A 14216-nucleotide genomic window follows, 5' to 3' on the forward strand; every position below is an offset into this window, starting at 1 on the left:
CAGGTATGGAGGCAAACCGGCACTCTGCCTTGCATTGTATCTCCATGGCTGTACATCCCTGAATGTTGCTTTATGTTGTAGCATTACACATGAGGAAATCCATCTTATGAGCTGGACAGGCCCATCCAGCTGCCTGTATGATGGACAACTCACCTTACCTTGATAGCAGTTCCAAGACTTACTTTGCCAGGCTCTTACAGTTGCCTGGTGTATTATCAACCTCTCTCTGAAGACCTTTCTGTGATCAGACTCAAATCTAACAAACTGAGGCAGTAGTACATGGGTTTGGGCCCCACAAAATAACTGTGGGTACAGGTGTATTGCTAGTGACTGCCTCATTTGGATGCAATTAGGTTCTTGCTCGTCTAAGCAACAAGCCACATCTCCTCTGCACCGGGGTGGATGTGCCAGGCAGTCTCTATGAACTGACTGTGTGACCAATCAACATCTACACAATGGTAGAGGCACATATCTGGCAGCTGGGATAGCTCATATTCCACATGAGGCTGGAGAGAAGCCTTGTAGGTGCCTGTAGGGCCATGGAACTGCCTGGGAACCCTGTTTCCTTCATGCCAGCTATTTCTCCAGATGTGTGAGCCGTGTTCACTGTGCATAAGGAATCACAGTAATTCTGACAGAACTGTATCTCCAGAGCACAGCTACTGGGCTTGTCGGCTCTGAGGTGTTTGGCCATGGGCTAGTGGCATCCTGTGGGGCACTTTCAGGGCATGGTACCAATCTGCTTCTGGGTAGGTAGGACTCCTTTTCACAGAGTCACAGAATGTTCTGGGTTGAAAGGGACCCACAAAGATCATCGAGTCCAGCTCTTAAATGAATGGCCCATACAGGGATCAAATCCATGACCTTGGTGTTATCAGCACCAAGCTCTAACCAAGTTACCCTCAGCCAGGGAGTGGCAGATGCCATGTGGATCTGGTTACACTGGCTGGACACGAGTGCAGTTCTGTGCCCACTCCTGATGGGCACAGATTAGCTGGATGATCACACCTGGGTCTTGGGGCTGGATGAAATCTGTGAGGAAATGATGTCTTGGGAGCTCATTCTAAGTTAGAAAACCTCACCTTGATTCAGAGATATCAAGTATAAAGTTTAAGGACCAGATTGTCAAAGGTATTTCGGCATTTTACTGCTCTAGCTAATGGAATATCCAAAAGCCCATCAAACACATTAACCGTTAAAGAATGCATTCTAGACAAACCACATAGCTTGCTAGTGCCAGACTTGTGTGTCCTTTGGCCAGCAATATCCCCAGTACAACCTGCAAAATAAAGACATCTGCTAGGGGGAGAAAGGGGAAGGCATGGCACTTTATTACATCAGTTCTGAAAGAGAGCTTTAAGGAATCATGATTAGTGCAACTGCTGCAGGTAATCCGTGTGTGACTGCATTGGGGACTGGCTGGCTCACACCAGCCTTGCCTCACATTCGGGTGATGCCAGCACCTTTGAGGGTGTAACTCTGCACTAGGCTGTCCCCTCATGTCTTGCTCTCCTGGCCTGTTTCTGCTCTGAAAGCTCAGGTGTCCTTTGGCCATTCCTTAGGCACTGGCAGTCTGGTCCCCGAGGAGTGACTGCTCATGTAGCTCAAGACAACATGGAAGTTCTCTGGTGCCTCATGAGCTGAGTCTTCTCAGCTATCACCCTAACATATTTGCCATTCAAAAATAATGCCCTGCTTCTTAATTTCACCAAATAATGTTGCTGTCAATTTCTTAATCTTCAGTGGGGCAGATTATTGCCCCATCATGTAGGCCACTTGCCAAACAACTTGGTTTGTTGAATTGTCGCTTAAAATGCAATGCAGGTGTGGCGATCACTGACGTCAGCACAGCACTGTGAGCACAACCTCATCCCTTAGGGCAGATGTTTCATATGGAAGGAGAAAGGAGGAGACATGAAGGATGTGGGTGGTGGATGGGAGTGAGGTAATGTGGAGAGGGTGATGTCATGGTATAGCCACAAGGGCTGGGTGAGGGCTTAAGAATTAATCTATTGACATGTGTTTAGCCTCATTTCCCAGGGAAACAAGGCTTACAATATCACTTTGGGTGTATATGTGTGCCCATACATAAGGGAGAGGCTGCGGCTTCAGAGTAATCCTCGTGAGACACCAGAGATCTATGGGAGTGATCTTGACAGTGCATCAACAATGGAGAAAGCCTCAGCTGGAGCCCAAATTTTATTAAACACAGGAGAATGTATCCACCCATGAGATGTACACTTTCATGAGTCCAGGTTTTGTGCGCTCTGCTTCTCAGGCAACAACTTGTTACGGAAATTCAGTTGACCAGCCACTTGGGCGTGTATCTCAAAATTTGCAATCCCATATGTATAACAAAATGTTTGTTTTAGAAATACCAGTGACTGGAAAGTAAGTGTCAGCAGAAATAAAGTACTGGTGTATGTAATAGAATAACATCTTCTCTGTGGAGCAATGATTCCCAATTTCTTTGGCCCACCAGAGCATTGCAACCTTCAAAATTTCAGGGAAGCATCGTTCACCCTCATAATGAAGCTTTTAGCTGAAAGCATTTTTATGATACTACTTTGGTTGTATAGCCAGCAATGATGAATTACCTTATCCATTATGGCCACAGCTTGAAACCACATCTGTAAATGCATTTGCTTTCCCCTTTATTCTGGTGCTTCTGATTCAAGCTCCCACTTTCTGTCCATCACGAAAGAGCAAAGATTCCCATCAGATTTATTTCTCATGCACTTAGGTAGTACAAACTGTTTCTTTGCAGTTTTAAATGGTGAAAGTGGAATAAAAGGGAACAGTTTGTCAGGTATCACATATTTGGTTATAAAATATGTGCCTTTATACACAGATTAAAGCTCCGGTGTCTGTGCTGAGTTTGTTTTGTGCTGCCTGTGATGGAAGGGATAACACACCTTTTTACTGACTTGGTAAGTTTCCTGACATGGCAGACATCCACACTCCTACAAACAGCTCTGGCTCCATCAGTATCGTCATCTTTCCAGCACAGGGCTAAGGGCTGTTCCCTGCCAGTCAATCAGAGATAGTCAGGCCTCATCTGTCCACAAAGGTCCTACTTGATTTAAAGGAGTAATTGTACAAATCCCTCTCTGCCCTTATGGGTGCCTGTCCTGTGCTCACCCTCTCTGACGCTTGCATGAGAGATGCTTTTTGGTTTTCACTTGTACCCATTTCCATGTGATGGAAACTAACTTGAAGAAATACATTTTCATCCACCTGAATGTCAGCATAGAATGGGAGGTTTAATCCTTTATCTTCTGTTTCATACTCAGTCCTTTTGAACACACAAAAGAAAAACCCATGCTCGTGGTGACCTACATAATCCTGCACGGTGGCTAATCACACTTACATGAGGTGACTGCCCATGGTGTCAGGGAGGGAATGCAGGCACAGAATACCCTTGTTAGTGCTCTGTTCCCAAGAGTGCTATGAGTCACTTTTACTCTGTAGAAAGGGAGAGCCTGCCTTCCTCATATAGCACAGCTTCCACAGAGAGAGGCCAGAAATTGATGAATCTTTTGAAATGTATTTATCATTCACCATTTGCTTTTTTCTTACCATGGCATTCACATCAGAGTGACTCAGGGTGAGCCCACTCCTATGATGCTTCTGCAAACCAGAGGCCAGCTGACTTCAGCCATAACTATGCCTGCACTGTGTCATGAGGCAAGGCAATCAGTGACTCCAAAACAAAGAGATACATCCTGAAAGGTGAGTTTAAAACAAACAATGAAACCCATGCCACTCAGCATCAGCAGTGAAATAATTATACATTGCTTCATGATAGATTTATAGGCTAGTGCCTCTCATAGATAGAAGCAGAACTTGCTGGGGAGTATGCATTATAAATGCAAAATTAGCAACAGTAGTAGTAAAAACAAAATTGAGTGAGGAAGCAGAGCCCAAGGAAGTGCAGAAAAATGGCACAGCTGCCATGAACAGACCAGATGTGAGCTGATCTCAGATAACTCTTCCTAGAGTTTTTTTCCTTTCAGGAGGATGCTGGAATAATCGTTGGTCTTGGTGAATGAGGGTACACATGCCAGCATCTCTCTTGGTGTCTGCCTGTGTTGAAGGCACAGAATAAAGCAGGGCAGGAAGACAGGCTTATAGGCATGCTTGGTCACAGTGAGATGGTATTTCAAAGACAGAGGTGTCATTTTTGGTTACAACAAACCTCAGAACTCAAGGAAAAGCCCTTGACAACTGGTGTCGTAGCATTACTTGCTATGACAGAGATTTCTGTATGTGCCCAGGGCAATCGCTCTCTTTGCATTGCCGAATCCTTCCTTCTGGCTACTGGAGGCTACTGAAATTCAGTGATGAAGAGATTAAGCAAGAGGATCACAGCCTTTGTACTCAAATGAGCACCACCAAGCATTTCAGGTGGGATTTCAGGCCCCTGTGCCTGGCATAACAGCCTGTTTCACTCAGCCACTTGGATGCCAATACATGCGGGTCTAAACCCTTACTTTTAAATCTCCCTGCATCCCAACACGAGTGGCACCTGTAGCTGTGGCCGAGACTTCAGTGTGGCCTCAGCTTCGGAGCATGTGGGGACAGTGGGTTGAGTGGGTGAGTGGAGAAGCCACCACGTGCCTCAGTTTCTCCATTTTTGTGTCCACCCGGGGGGCGGCTGCGGCCCTCGGAGCGGCGTCTTGGCGGGGCAGGCGGCGCTGCCCCCGGCACGGCAGAGCCCACTCCTCCTGTACCCCGCGCGCAGGACTAGGGGAGCCTCCTCGCACCCCGCCGGGCGCCGTGCGGCGGCAGACGAGTGCCCTGGACGCCCCTCAGCTTTGTGCCGCCTTCAAAGGTGGCCGAGGGGCCGGCGGCGGGAGGGACGGGGGCACCGCCGAGGGGCGGCGGGGAGCGGGCGGGGGCCGGGGAGGAGCCGGCCCGGGGCGGGGGTCGGGCCGGGCCGGGGGTGGAGCCGCAGGCTGGCGGGTCGGGGCGAGGGGGAGCTCTCCTCTTCCCTTCCCGAGCGAGTCGGAGCCGTGGAAGGCGCCTCCGCAACTCGCGCTGCCCCGCCGGAGCCTCCCGCAGCATGGTGAGTGGGCTCTGCCGCCGGGAAGTTCTCGGGGGCGGCCCCGCTGCCCCCGGCCCGGGCCGCGCTCACCGCCCCCTGCTCCCTCTCTTGCAGATCTGGAAAACTCTCCCGCTGCTCTGCGCCCTGCTGGCCGCCGCTCGCCTGCGAGCCGAGGTAGGCGCGGGGCCCCGGCGGCGGGACGGGGGGACGGGGCGGGACGGGACGGGGGCAGCGGGGGCTCCGAGGCGGGCCGGGGGAGCCGCCGGGACCGGGCAAAGTGGCATCGGGGCGGGCGAGGAAGTTGCGGGGCCACCGGACATCTCGGTGGGGGCGAGGGGGGTGCATCCCCGCCGGGGCCGCACCCCCGCAGCCCGCCGCCGGTTCGGGCTCCCTGGGGCAGCCCCCCTTGCCTTCTCCTCCATCCCTTCCTCTCGCCATCCCACCCTCCCTCTCTCCCGCGCGCTCTTTCTCTCGCTCTTTTCTTCCTTTCTTTCACTGCAATGACATTGAAAACCTTTGAAAGCCCCCGGCTGCAACACCCCCCAGCTCTGCTGACAGAAAACAAACGGTGCCTGCGTTCCCGGTTGCGGCGGCCTCCCTAAAAAGTGAAGTCAGAAACAAAATATTTGATAATTACGGCAGAGGAAATGTGGAAGTGATTTGAGGAAAATGAACTCAAGCTGGGCTGGGGAGGGAGGCCGAGCCTGTCTTCGGAGGGAAGCGGTCCTGCTCGGGGGGTGGCTCGTCTTCCTTGCTTGCATTTTTTCTCCCTACATATTTCTCCCAGATGGCAAGACCCACCCTAGAGCATCACAGTTTGGCTCTGCGCAAAAAAATGCATAACACATCTGATTCCCTCTTTTTCTGCCTCCCACCTGTGGACTGTGCTCCCTGGGTTATGACAAAGAGTGGGGTTTAGGATGGAGCTCATCGCTGTTGCTGTTTCCATAAGCAAAGCTCTTCAGTGAACTCCCCACGACTGCCAGGTGAGGAGCAGAGGTGACACAGGGTGGTTGCAAGCTCTAGTCACAACTGCCTTGAAAACCAAAGGGAGTGGAACTGAGCTGTAGTACGGACTAGCGTTTCACATCTGCCTGTACATGATAATTTTGCAATACAGTTTCTTCTCAAACAGTGTCATACTTATGTAGTGAGCATTTCCATGCATCCTCTCCAACACTGTCCTGGAAAAGCCAAATTGTGTTTATTCATTTTCTTAGGAACCCTAAATAAACCTTAAGCAGTTCAGGTCAATATACAGCAAAACCTCTGCAGGAAGGAAGTGCACAGCAGTGCAGCCATAAGATGAAAGATAGTAACAGCTAAGTAGTGATGGCAGTGGTCTGAGTAAAGCCTTCTGGGATGAGTAACCCAGAGAAACATAGCCAAGATGTGTTTGGCCCTGGATTGTGATTTCACTGGTGTCACTAACATTATGTTAATGGTTGAAGTGCTAAATCATGCTTTTTGCTTAATATACTCTAATTTGGAGTACCTGGATAGCTTCCCAGATGTAAGTACTGTCGTGTTTCTGTGCCTCACCTGCAAACTGAGAGTAAGAAAAATGTAGAGCCATCTTGTTCAAAATCTGATTTTAAAGACCGGTTCACGCTTGTGTGAATAAATGAATAATTTGACTGGCTTCAGAGGTAATGGTCCATGCAGCAAACCAGTGAACGTTTTGGTTTGATTCCAGTCTAAAAGTTCAGCAAAACTTGAGAGTGATGACTGAGATCTGGGTTTGATTTCAGAGCAAGCTGACACTTCAGGCAGCTTTTGTTCTGGGATTCAGTTTGATTCCTCCTTGCTGGTAGCTGCCAAGTGGTGAACATCAGTTCACTTACGGGTATCATCTCATTCTCTGGGATGTCTGGACCTTCTCATTTTCTAGGGAATGGGCTGTCCTTGAAGGTGAGTAACTTGGAATTCAGAGACAGCTTCTATGGTTGCCCTCTTTTAAATGTTTCTTGTTACCGCTCTCTGCATCACTGCCATTCAGAAAGAGTAGTGTAGCATTTTCTTGGGTGGTTTTCCCTTTCCAGATTTTGGAAGTGATAACCACTCTGTTCCTTCTGTTCCTGCTGCAGCTTGCATTTTGTGCCTTTCAGTATGTTCAGAGTAACACTGAGCCTTAAGCTTCTAAATCCTTTTGTCGGCAAAACTGTATCTGAGCTGTACTGGGGTTTTTGTACAACACTCATTTCTACAACATTGTTAGGTGCATAATTAGAGTCTTTAAAGAAAGAAATTGCTTCAGTAAATGTTCCTGGCATGACTTTGTGCAGACTGGAAAATCTGAGACGTGCCAAAACTTGGGAGCTTTTCTTGGCCCAGTTCAGTAATAGTCACAAGAGCAATAGACGGTGAACTGTGTTCCTCGGATGGAAGCCAGCCACCAGCTTCAGACAGCCCTCTTTATCTCTCTCTTCCTGAGTTAGGCTCAATGAGCTGGCCCTTCACTCATATTAACAGGGATGCCACAGACATGAAGTTGCTCATGTTCTCAACTTGGGCTCCCAAAGCAGATGGAGTGATTTTTGGGAAGCGTCCATCACGATAGAGGAAAAGGGAGAGGCTTGAAACGTCTGTTGAATGTATTAAAAGTTAATCAGTTGTTCACATCCTGCTGGAGTAAGTTACCTAGTTGACATTGGAGAGGAGTCCAGTCACTGTTTGCCTATATCCATAAGGTCTAAAGGGCGACATTTGGGACCAATGGCACGGGTCTTATACCACTGTACCTATACCAGCATTATTCTATGTCCCACCAGGATACTTATTTCAAAATAAGAGCAAGGGTTTCTATTTTTTTTTCATTTTGGCCTAAACCTGAGTCAGAATCATCAAGAAAATTACTTCAGTGTGAATTTTAGGTGTTAGCAAAGATGTTTATGCCAGCATGAGTATGTTGGTGTGGGCTGTTGACAGGAGTCTTTTCTTGAACCCAGCCTTGCCAAGAGGTCACTGACCTGGCCTGCCCTTTGCTTCTTGCCAGTTTTGTGACCATTCAGATTAATCTCTGGGACCTGTAGCTGTTCTCCTGAACTATCCTTAACCCATTTCTGGCCAAATGAGCCAGTCTTTGGAAAGAGTTGTGTTAACAGTTTAAACTGACTTGTCTCATTTTGACTGAAAAGGTCTAGAGGAGGAGGGCTAGTGAGTCTCCTCTTGCAAGGAGGTCTAATGACAGGTTTGAGGGGCTGTAACCCCCAAGTAACAAAGTGATGATGAGCATCTAGAGACACATTTGTAACCTTTTCTAATAGCGTGGTGTTTGTATTGTCTATGTCTGTTGTAGCTCTGGGATGAATTTTTTTAACCCCACCTCCATTTCCCTTGGTGAATTTTTCCTTGTGAAAATCTGAAAAGGGATGTTAGACAGGAGAGAAAAGGCAAGGATTTCTGTTTGCTTAACTCACCTAAGTGCTTCCTCTCAATCTGATTTGACTGTTCTTTCATGTAAGGAGGGCAACACTTGACCCTTTCCAAGGCCTGTGCCACTTTGTCTCCAGAGTGCTTGTGCACACCAGGGAAGATGGAGCTGGGAATTCAGCTGGTCTTCTGAACCAGGACCTGATGTACTTCCTCCCATGGGGCTGTTCACACAGCCAGCATCATCAGCTTGCTTTGGTTAAATTTTTCCCACATTTTTGCAGTGGAGAAAACCTAAAAACTGCTGTCCTAACAAATGAAACTGAAAAAATTAAAGCTGAGATCCTGATGTAATTGCATAGCTGTACTTAGCCCTGAAGCCATCATTTTAAGCAGTATCCATTTGCCTTTGGAATTAAGTGATACAGACTTTGTGGATAGTTCAGTCCTCCTTTCACTGATAATTTGGCAAAGACAGTGTGGTGCCAGTCATAAGACTAATTCAGGCTGGTTTTAATATGACTTGCCTTGCGCAATAAAACCCAGCAGTAACACATTAATATAATAAAACTAACTTCCTTAGTTTAGCAAGGTATCTTCAGTGGAAGGAAAAATTGCATCCATTTTTTTTCCTTGTGGTGGTTTTGGAGTGATAGGTGTCTTTCTCCTTTAAATCCTTCCCTTGAGTGCCAGACCAGGCGTTGCTAGAGTTGTGTCTCAGGTTGATAAGGATATTTCAAATGGGGAGGCAGGGAAGAAGTGCTTCTACTCTGGAAACACAGCAAAGGCTCATCTGCACAAAGCTTATTTTTTAAGGTGCACGCTGTGCTGTCAGGCAGCTGCTGTGCTGCAGATGGTTCCAGGGATTGGAGTCTGGGAGACGAACCAAGCCATTCTGTCTGAGGCACCTTATGTTGTGCTGAAGTCCCTGTCCAAATGCCCTGTATGTGAGTGCTTATACAACCTCCCTGTCTGTTTTGAAGGAACCATAACCTCTGAGCAGCACCATGTGTGGCACAGGCCCTGAGGCAGAGGTGATGTTGTGTAGCACATACATGTGCATGGCGCCCTGGTGCTGCTTCTCAGATGGAGCTGCTGTCAGACCCGAGCTGCTTTTGTGCAAACGCACCAGTGGCTGGGTCAGTGACTTTATCTGCCAGAGTGCAAATTCCTTGCCGGTAATTAACAGGGGGCTGCTGCTGGGGCTGTCGAGGAGGCAGCTCTGCTCCCAGCACAGGAGGAAGGGACTGGCTGACTCTCCTGTTGCATTTTCCAGCTGCTGTTGTTGGTACAGCTGCTTACCCATCAGGAGGCACAGGGACACCTTTGATCTTTCTTGTGTGATGTTGCATGAGCTGGGGGATGTTTCTCTTTGTGCAGAAGAGAGTTTGTCACAAATCTCAGCCAGATGTGTCTTCCTGGACTTACGAGTCTCCCATTAACCAGGCTGTGTTTCTGCCACATATCCTGTGAGCTATATGAGATTGTTTCCCAGAAACGGCCTGTTTAGCTGTGTTGCATCTGTCTTTGCAGGGAGGTTGGCTTCTGCTCTGCTATGGTAGCAATGCTAATGTGTGAATAACCAGCAATTCCTTGGAGAGATTTATCTCTTGCAGTGTTGTCTCTGATATAGCAAATGAAAAGAGCAGACTGCTGTTGTGCTGTGAGGCATACTTCCTTCCAGAGCTGCATCTAGGTTGTGGGCAACGGGTTATAAACATCTTTACTTTACCTGGGGTTGTAGATTTTGCCACTAGTGTACAGAGTTAAGTATGAGCTAGTTAGAGCAGGGGCATATTTGCTCTCAACCATGGGGCTCTGGTTGCAATTCCTAGTCAGTAAATAAACAAATGCAGATAAACAGGTCTGGAGGCTTTGATGCTCTGTTAAAGCACAGATAACTGTAGCACAAGCAGCGACTATGTGGCATTTTCTTGCTACTTGTTCTCAAGTGTGCTTCATTTCTGGTCTGCGCTGGCGACACCACCCAGCAGCTGTGAGTGACTGTCCCTTCTCTGCCTTGTCAACTGGCTACCTAGAAGTGAAGTTCATACAAATTGCTGTGAAATCTTACTACCCACTTTGTGCCTTAGTTTTCTCACTTATTACATTGTACCTCTTGGTTTTGACGTGAGCCCTGTGGTTGCCTGGCGCAATGGTGTAGATGTAGGTTGCCTGTGAGAGTTGAAGAAAAGCAAGCTCGTGCTCCAGTCTGCAAATATGGAATTTATTGGAGACATCTGCACCTTGTTTGGAGTGCATCAAGAGGTATCTGTATCCTGGAAACAAATTGGAGGCTCCTCTTGGATTAATGTATTTGGAAAGAACAAGGGATTTGGGGTGGATGATTGGGGAGGGGTTTGGTATCTCATTGGGTTTAGGTGTAGGTGGATCCCACACTTCTCCTGTTGGACAGCTAACAAAATATTCCGGGGAAATTAAACACTGCTTGAAGACTGGAATCTGGGTTTTGTCTCACTGGGGAGATGGTGCCAGTTCTGTGCTCCTGAGGCAAACACCGAATGCAGTAGGAAACTCAGGAGTTCGAGAGGGAATAGCTGTTTGAACCCATTCACCTCTGTGTGGGCATTGCAGGATGGCTGGCTGTACAGCGTTTCCCTTGGCTGTACCTTGTTGACTGCTGTCCCAGAGATGGACCTCTAAGCACTTTCTCAAAATACCTTAACATCGTGTAAGGGACCCCATAGTAACCAGCTGTTCTTATTGTTCTATATCCTTTATCCTTCCCTTCTGTTTTGCAATGCAAAGAGTATCAAACCATCTTGAAGGAACAGTGGAGAGAAACAGATAAAAACATCAAGACAAAGTAGCTGGGTTTCATTGGAAAGGATTTGCACGCCTTATACTCCAAGCATGGAAGGACTCTTGGACAGCATTTGGCACCCACTGATGGTTGTCCCTAGCCAGTACCTGTCCCTTCGGATCCCATTCCTGCTCCTGGCTTAGAGTCCTGAGACAGGATCTTGGGAATATGAATGCTGGTGGAGCTTCCAAAGCTTCATCAGCTTTTCCCGTGCAATGAAAGTTTTCAAGAAATAGTGATAGCTTCAAAGATTGTTTGTAGACAGAAACAACCTCTTTATTTCCATGTCTGTGAGATCATGGAAAGACTTGCTGCAGAGGTACGTGTGGCAGGAGAATGACTCAGCTCTGAGATGGTCTTAAGTCTTCCAAGTCAGGGGAGGGAAGAAGAGGATGGTGAATTCTTGGATAGGAGAGAAGCAGAAGTGGAGTGACAGGGATGGGCTGGTAAAGGTACCTGCTATCATCAAGAGATGTACTGGTGAACCTTGACTTAAGCAGGAGTCCACACCATGGGTTGGGTGTGCCTTCTGCCATCAGAGACACTATCCTTGGCTGCTTTTCCCTTGTGGCTCTGCTGCCAGGGCAAGATACTTTGGGGCTTGAGTGTCAGAGGGGCAGAATGAGGAATTTCTGTCCATCCACCAGCACGGGCATTTGGCAGGCACTGGGCAATTTCCAAGTTGGCCTCAGGCACTGTGTTGTCCAGGGGTGGTTTTGACAGCAGAGCCTGTTGCCATTTTCCCAACAATGAATCGATCTGGAGGGCCATTCCTGGAGAGGTGCCCTCTGTGCTAGAGCAGCCCCTGCTATTTAAGTGCTGGTAATTGTAGCCCAAAGCCAAGAGCTTTCCTTCTGCATGATGTAACTCTTTGCATACATATGTACTTCTTGCTGCTCTGGGACTTTCTTTTCCCTCCTGCATTTTGGCTGCTTTTTCGTGTTTATGTTAGAGGAAGCTTAAGTATGAGGGATTGGAATTGTCTCATTTCCTATATGTAGGAGGAAGCGATTTCATCGGGGAATTTTTGCAATGTCTGGATCATTTAGTTGTCTGGGTGAGTAAAATTCCTCAGGGATAACCATAAAGGTTGTGACCCAGCTCTGGTCTGCAGCTCGTGCATTCAAACCCAGGGCTCTGGAAGATGAAGGTGGCACAGGACCAAGCATTCATGTCGAAGGCATCCTCTGCAACTTGGCAGAGAAGCTGCGGCATTCCTCTGAGGGCAGCGTGTTTACTCCACATGATGCAGGCTCTGGGGTATTCCAGCCCTAAGACAATGAATGCCACATGAGTAGTGTCAGCCTAATCTTCTTCAGGCAGTGCTCCCCTTCTCCAATTGCCCTGTGGATGGATGACAGAGAAGGCAGGTTGCAATAGAGGCTCCATTTCTCACAAAGCTCCTTTTCTCACATCCTGGGAATTGGGGTTTGGATCCATTGGTAGAGGATGACAAGTAAGGATAAGGAGGAGTAGGTTAAGAAGAGAGTACTTTTTTATTCTTTACTTTTTCAGAAAAACAGTCAGTTTCCTCTGCAGGGTATCACTGCATGCCCTGGGATTAGTAGCTGCTTGTACAAACTACAGCCATTAGTGTCTTGTCAAATCCACTTTTGCACATTCCTGATAAGTGATGCCCCCTTCTTGTTCTGTGAGAAATGATAGCATGCTCTGGAGTATCTCAAAGTTAGCAAGTTTATCTTCACAGTCCTCTTCTGTGAGCAAGTAGACCATTAATCTTTTTATTCTGTCCCAGCGGTCCTAATTACACCCCCCATGTTCAATGATAATCATTACCTCACCCATGCAGTTATCTCCACCTTGTACACACAGCCAGTTTATGGGGCCCCTCAGCTCCACTCCATGCTTAGCCCACCTCTCTGTTTCCTTGTAGCTCCCTTCCTCCTGACAAATCAGGAAAGGAAACAGAAATGTGCATGATCTTATTCTGTGTTTGTTGTTACCTTTCAACCTTCTCAAATTCCTTTTTAAACCAAACAACCAGTTTCAGCAATGTTTAGTGAGGTATATTAATTTCCTACAAGATACTATGTTCCTCTAAGTTTTGTAAAATTATGCACAGTGGTACAGTGGTTACTGCCCTACCCAAGGGAAAAGCTGAGCATGAGATCAGCTTTTACTGCAGACCATAGAAACTATTTGCGAGTGTCCCCATCATTTGTAGTTCATACCTTCATAGCCACTAAATGCCATCAGCCTCAAGACAGGACTCTGTGGGAAGCAAGTTTGTAGAACAATTTATTGTTGCTCAGCTTTGGACTTTGTGATCTGTCCTCTCCTCTCTGTGCTCAGAGCTGTATGCAGTCCCCCAGGAGGGTGTTGTGAGGAAACTGCCCCACAGCCTGGCTAATCATGGGGCACAGAACATGGTGCGTTACACCTTGTGAGCACACAGAGCCACTGTTCTCAGCCTGGGTACAGAGTGACTTGCTGGTAACTCTTGCAACCCAGACCTGGGCTGGGAGAATGAAGGATGCAATCGATTGCAATCCATGTGGATTATTTGGGGATTTTGTATGTTACTGGGTGAGTGTTGACTCTGGCTGTGGTATATGAATAGCTTGAAACCACATGATGCCAGTGCAGTGTCTGGGCTGCTCCTAACTTTGTGCACATGAAAACCAAAGAGATGGGAGAACAGCTGAGCATTAATACTTCCTCACAAATCACTGCCAAGCTCTTCTGCAGTGCAGCAGCTCATGTCTAGATGCTGGGGTGAGTTAGGCCATCCTGGCTGCAGATGCAAAGTCAACAGTAAACTATCACTAAATAGAGACAACTACTTGGATTTGGGAGCTTTTTTTAGGTTTATATTTATTTGCTGGGTGTTTTGGCAGACTGGAGGAACTGCAGGAGCCTCTGAGCATGTGTGGTGGTTCAAACACCTTCAGAGCATGTAGGCATCAAGAAAATGCAAGCAGACTCTTCTTTCCAGACCTATTTGTTCTCAGT

The 14216-nt window shown here is 47.6% G+C and overlaps 1 protein-coding gene across 1 annotated transcript in view; it reads left to right on the plus strand.

The window, feature by feature from the left end:
* Positions 1-4946: 4946 nt before the first annotated feature.
* FSTL1 (follistatin like 1) overlaps positions 4947-14216 on the plus strand; it is a 53265-nt gene continuing 43995 nt past the window's right edge. Inside the window, exons 1-2 of the mRNA XM_071559951.1 lie at positions 4947-5068; positions 5162-5221. Coding sequence (XP_071416052.1) covers positions 5066-5068; positions 5162-5221 — 63 coding nt within the window. The 5' untranslated portion in view covers positions 4947-5065. The remainder of the gene's footprint in view (positions 5069-5161; positions 5222-14216) is intronic.

Source organism: Pithys albifrons, chromosome 1, assembly GCF_047495875.1.
Source record: "Pithys albifrons albifrons isolate INPA30051 chromosome 1, PitAlb_v1, whole genome shotgun sequence".
In the NCBI taxonomy this organism is placed as follows: domain Eukaryota; kingdom Metazoa; phylum Chordata; class Aves; order Passeriformes; family Thamnophilidae; genus Pithys; species Pithys albifrons.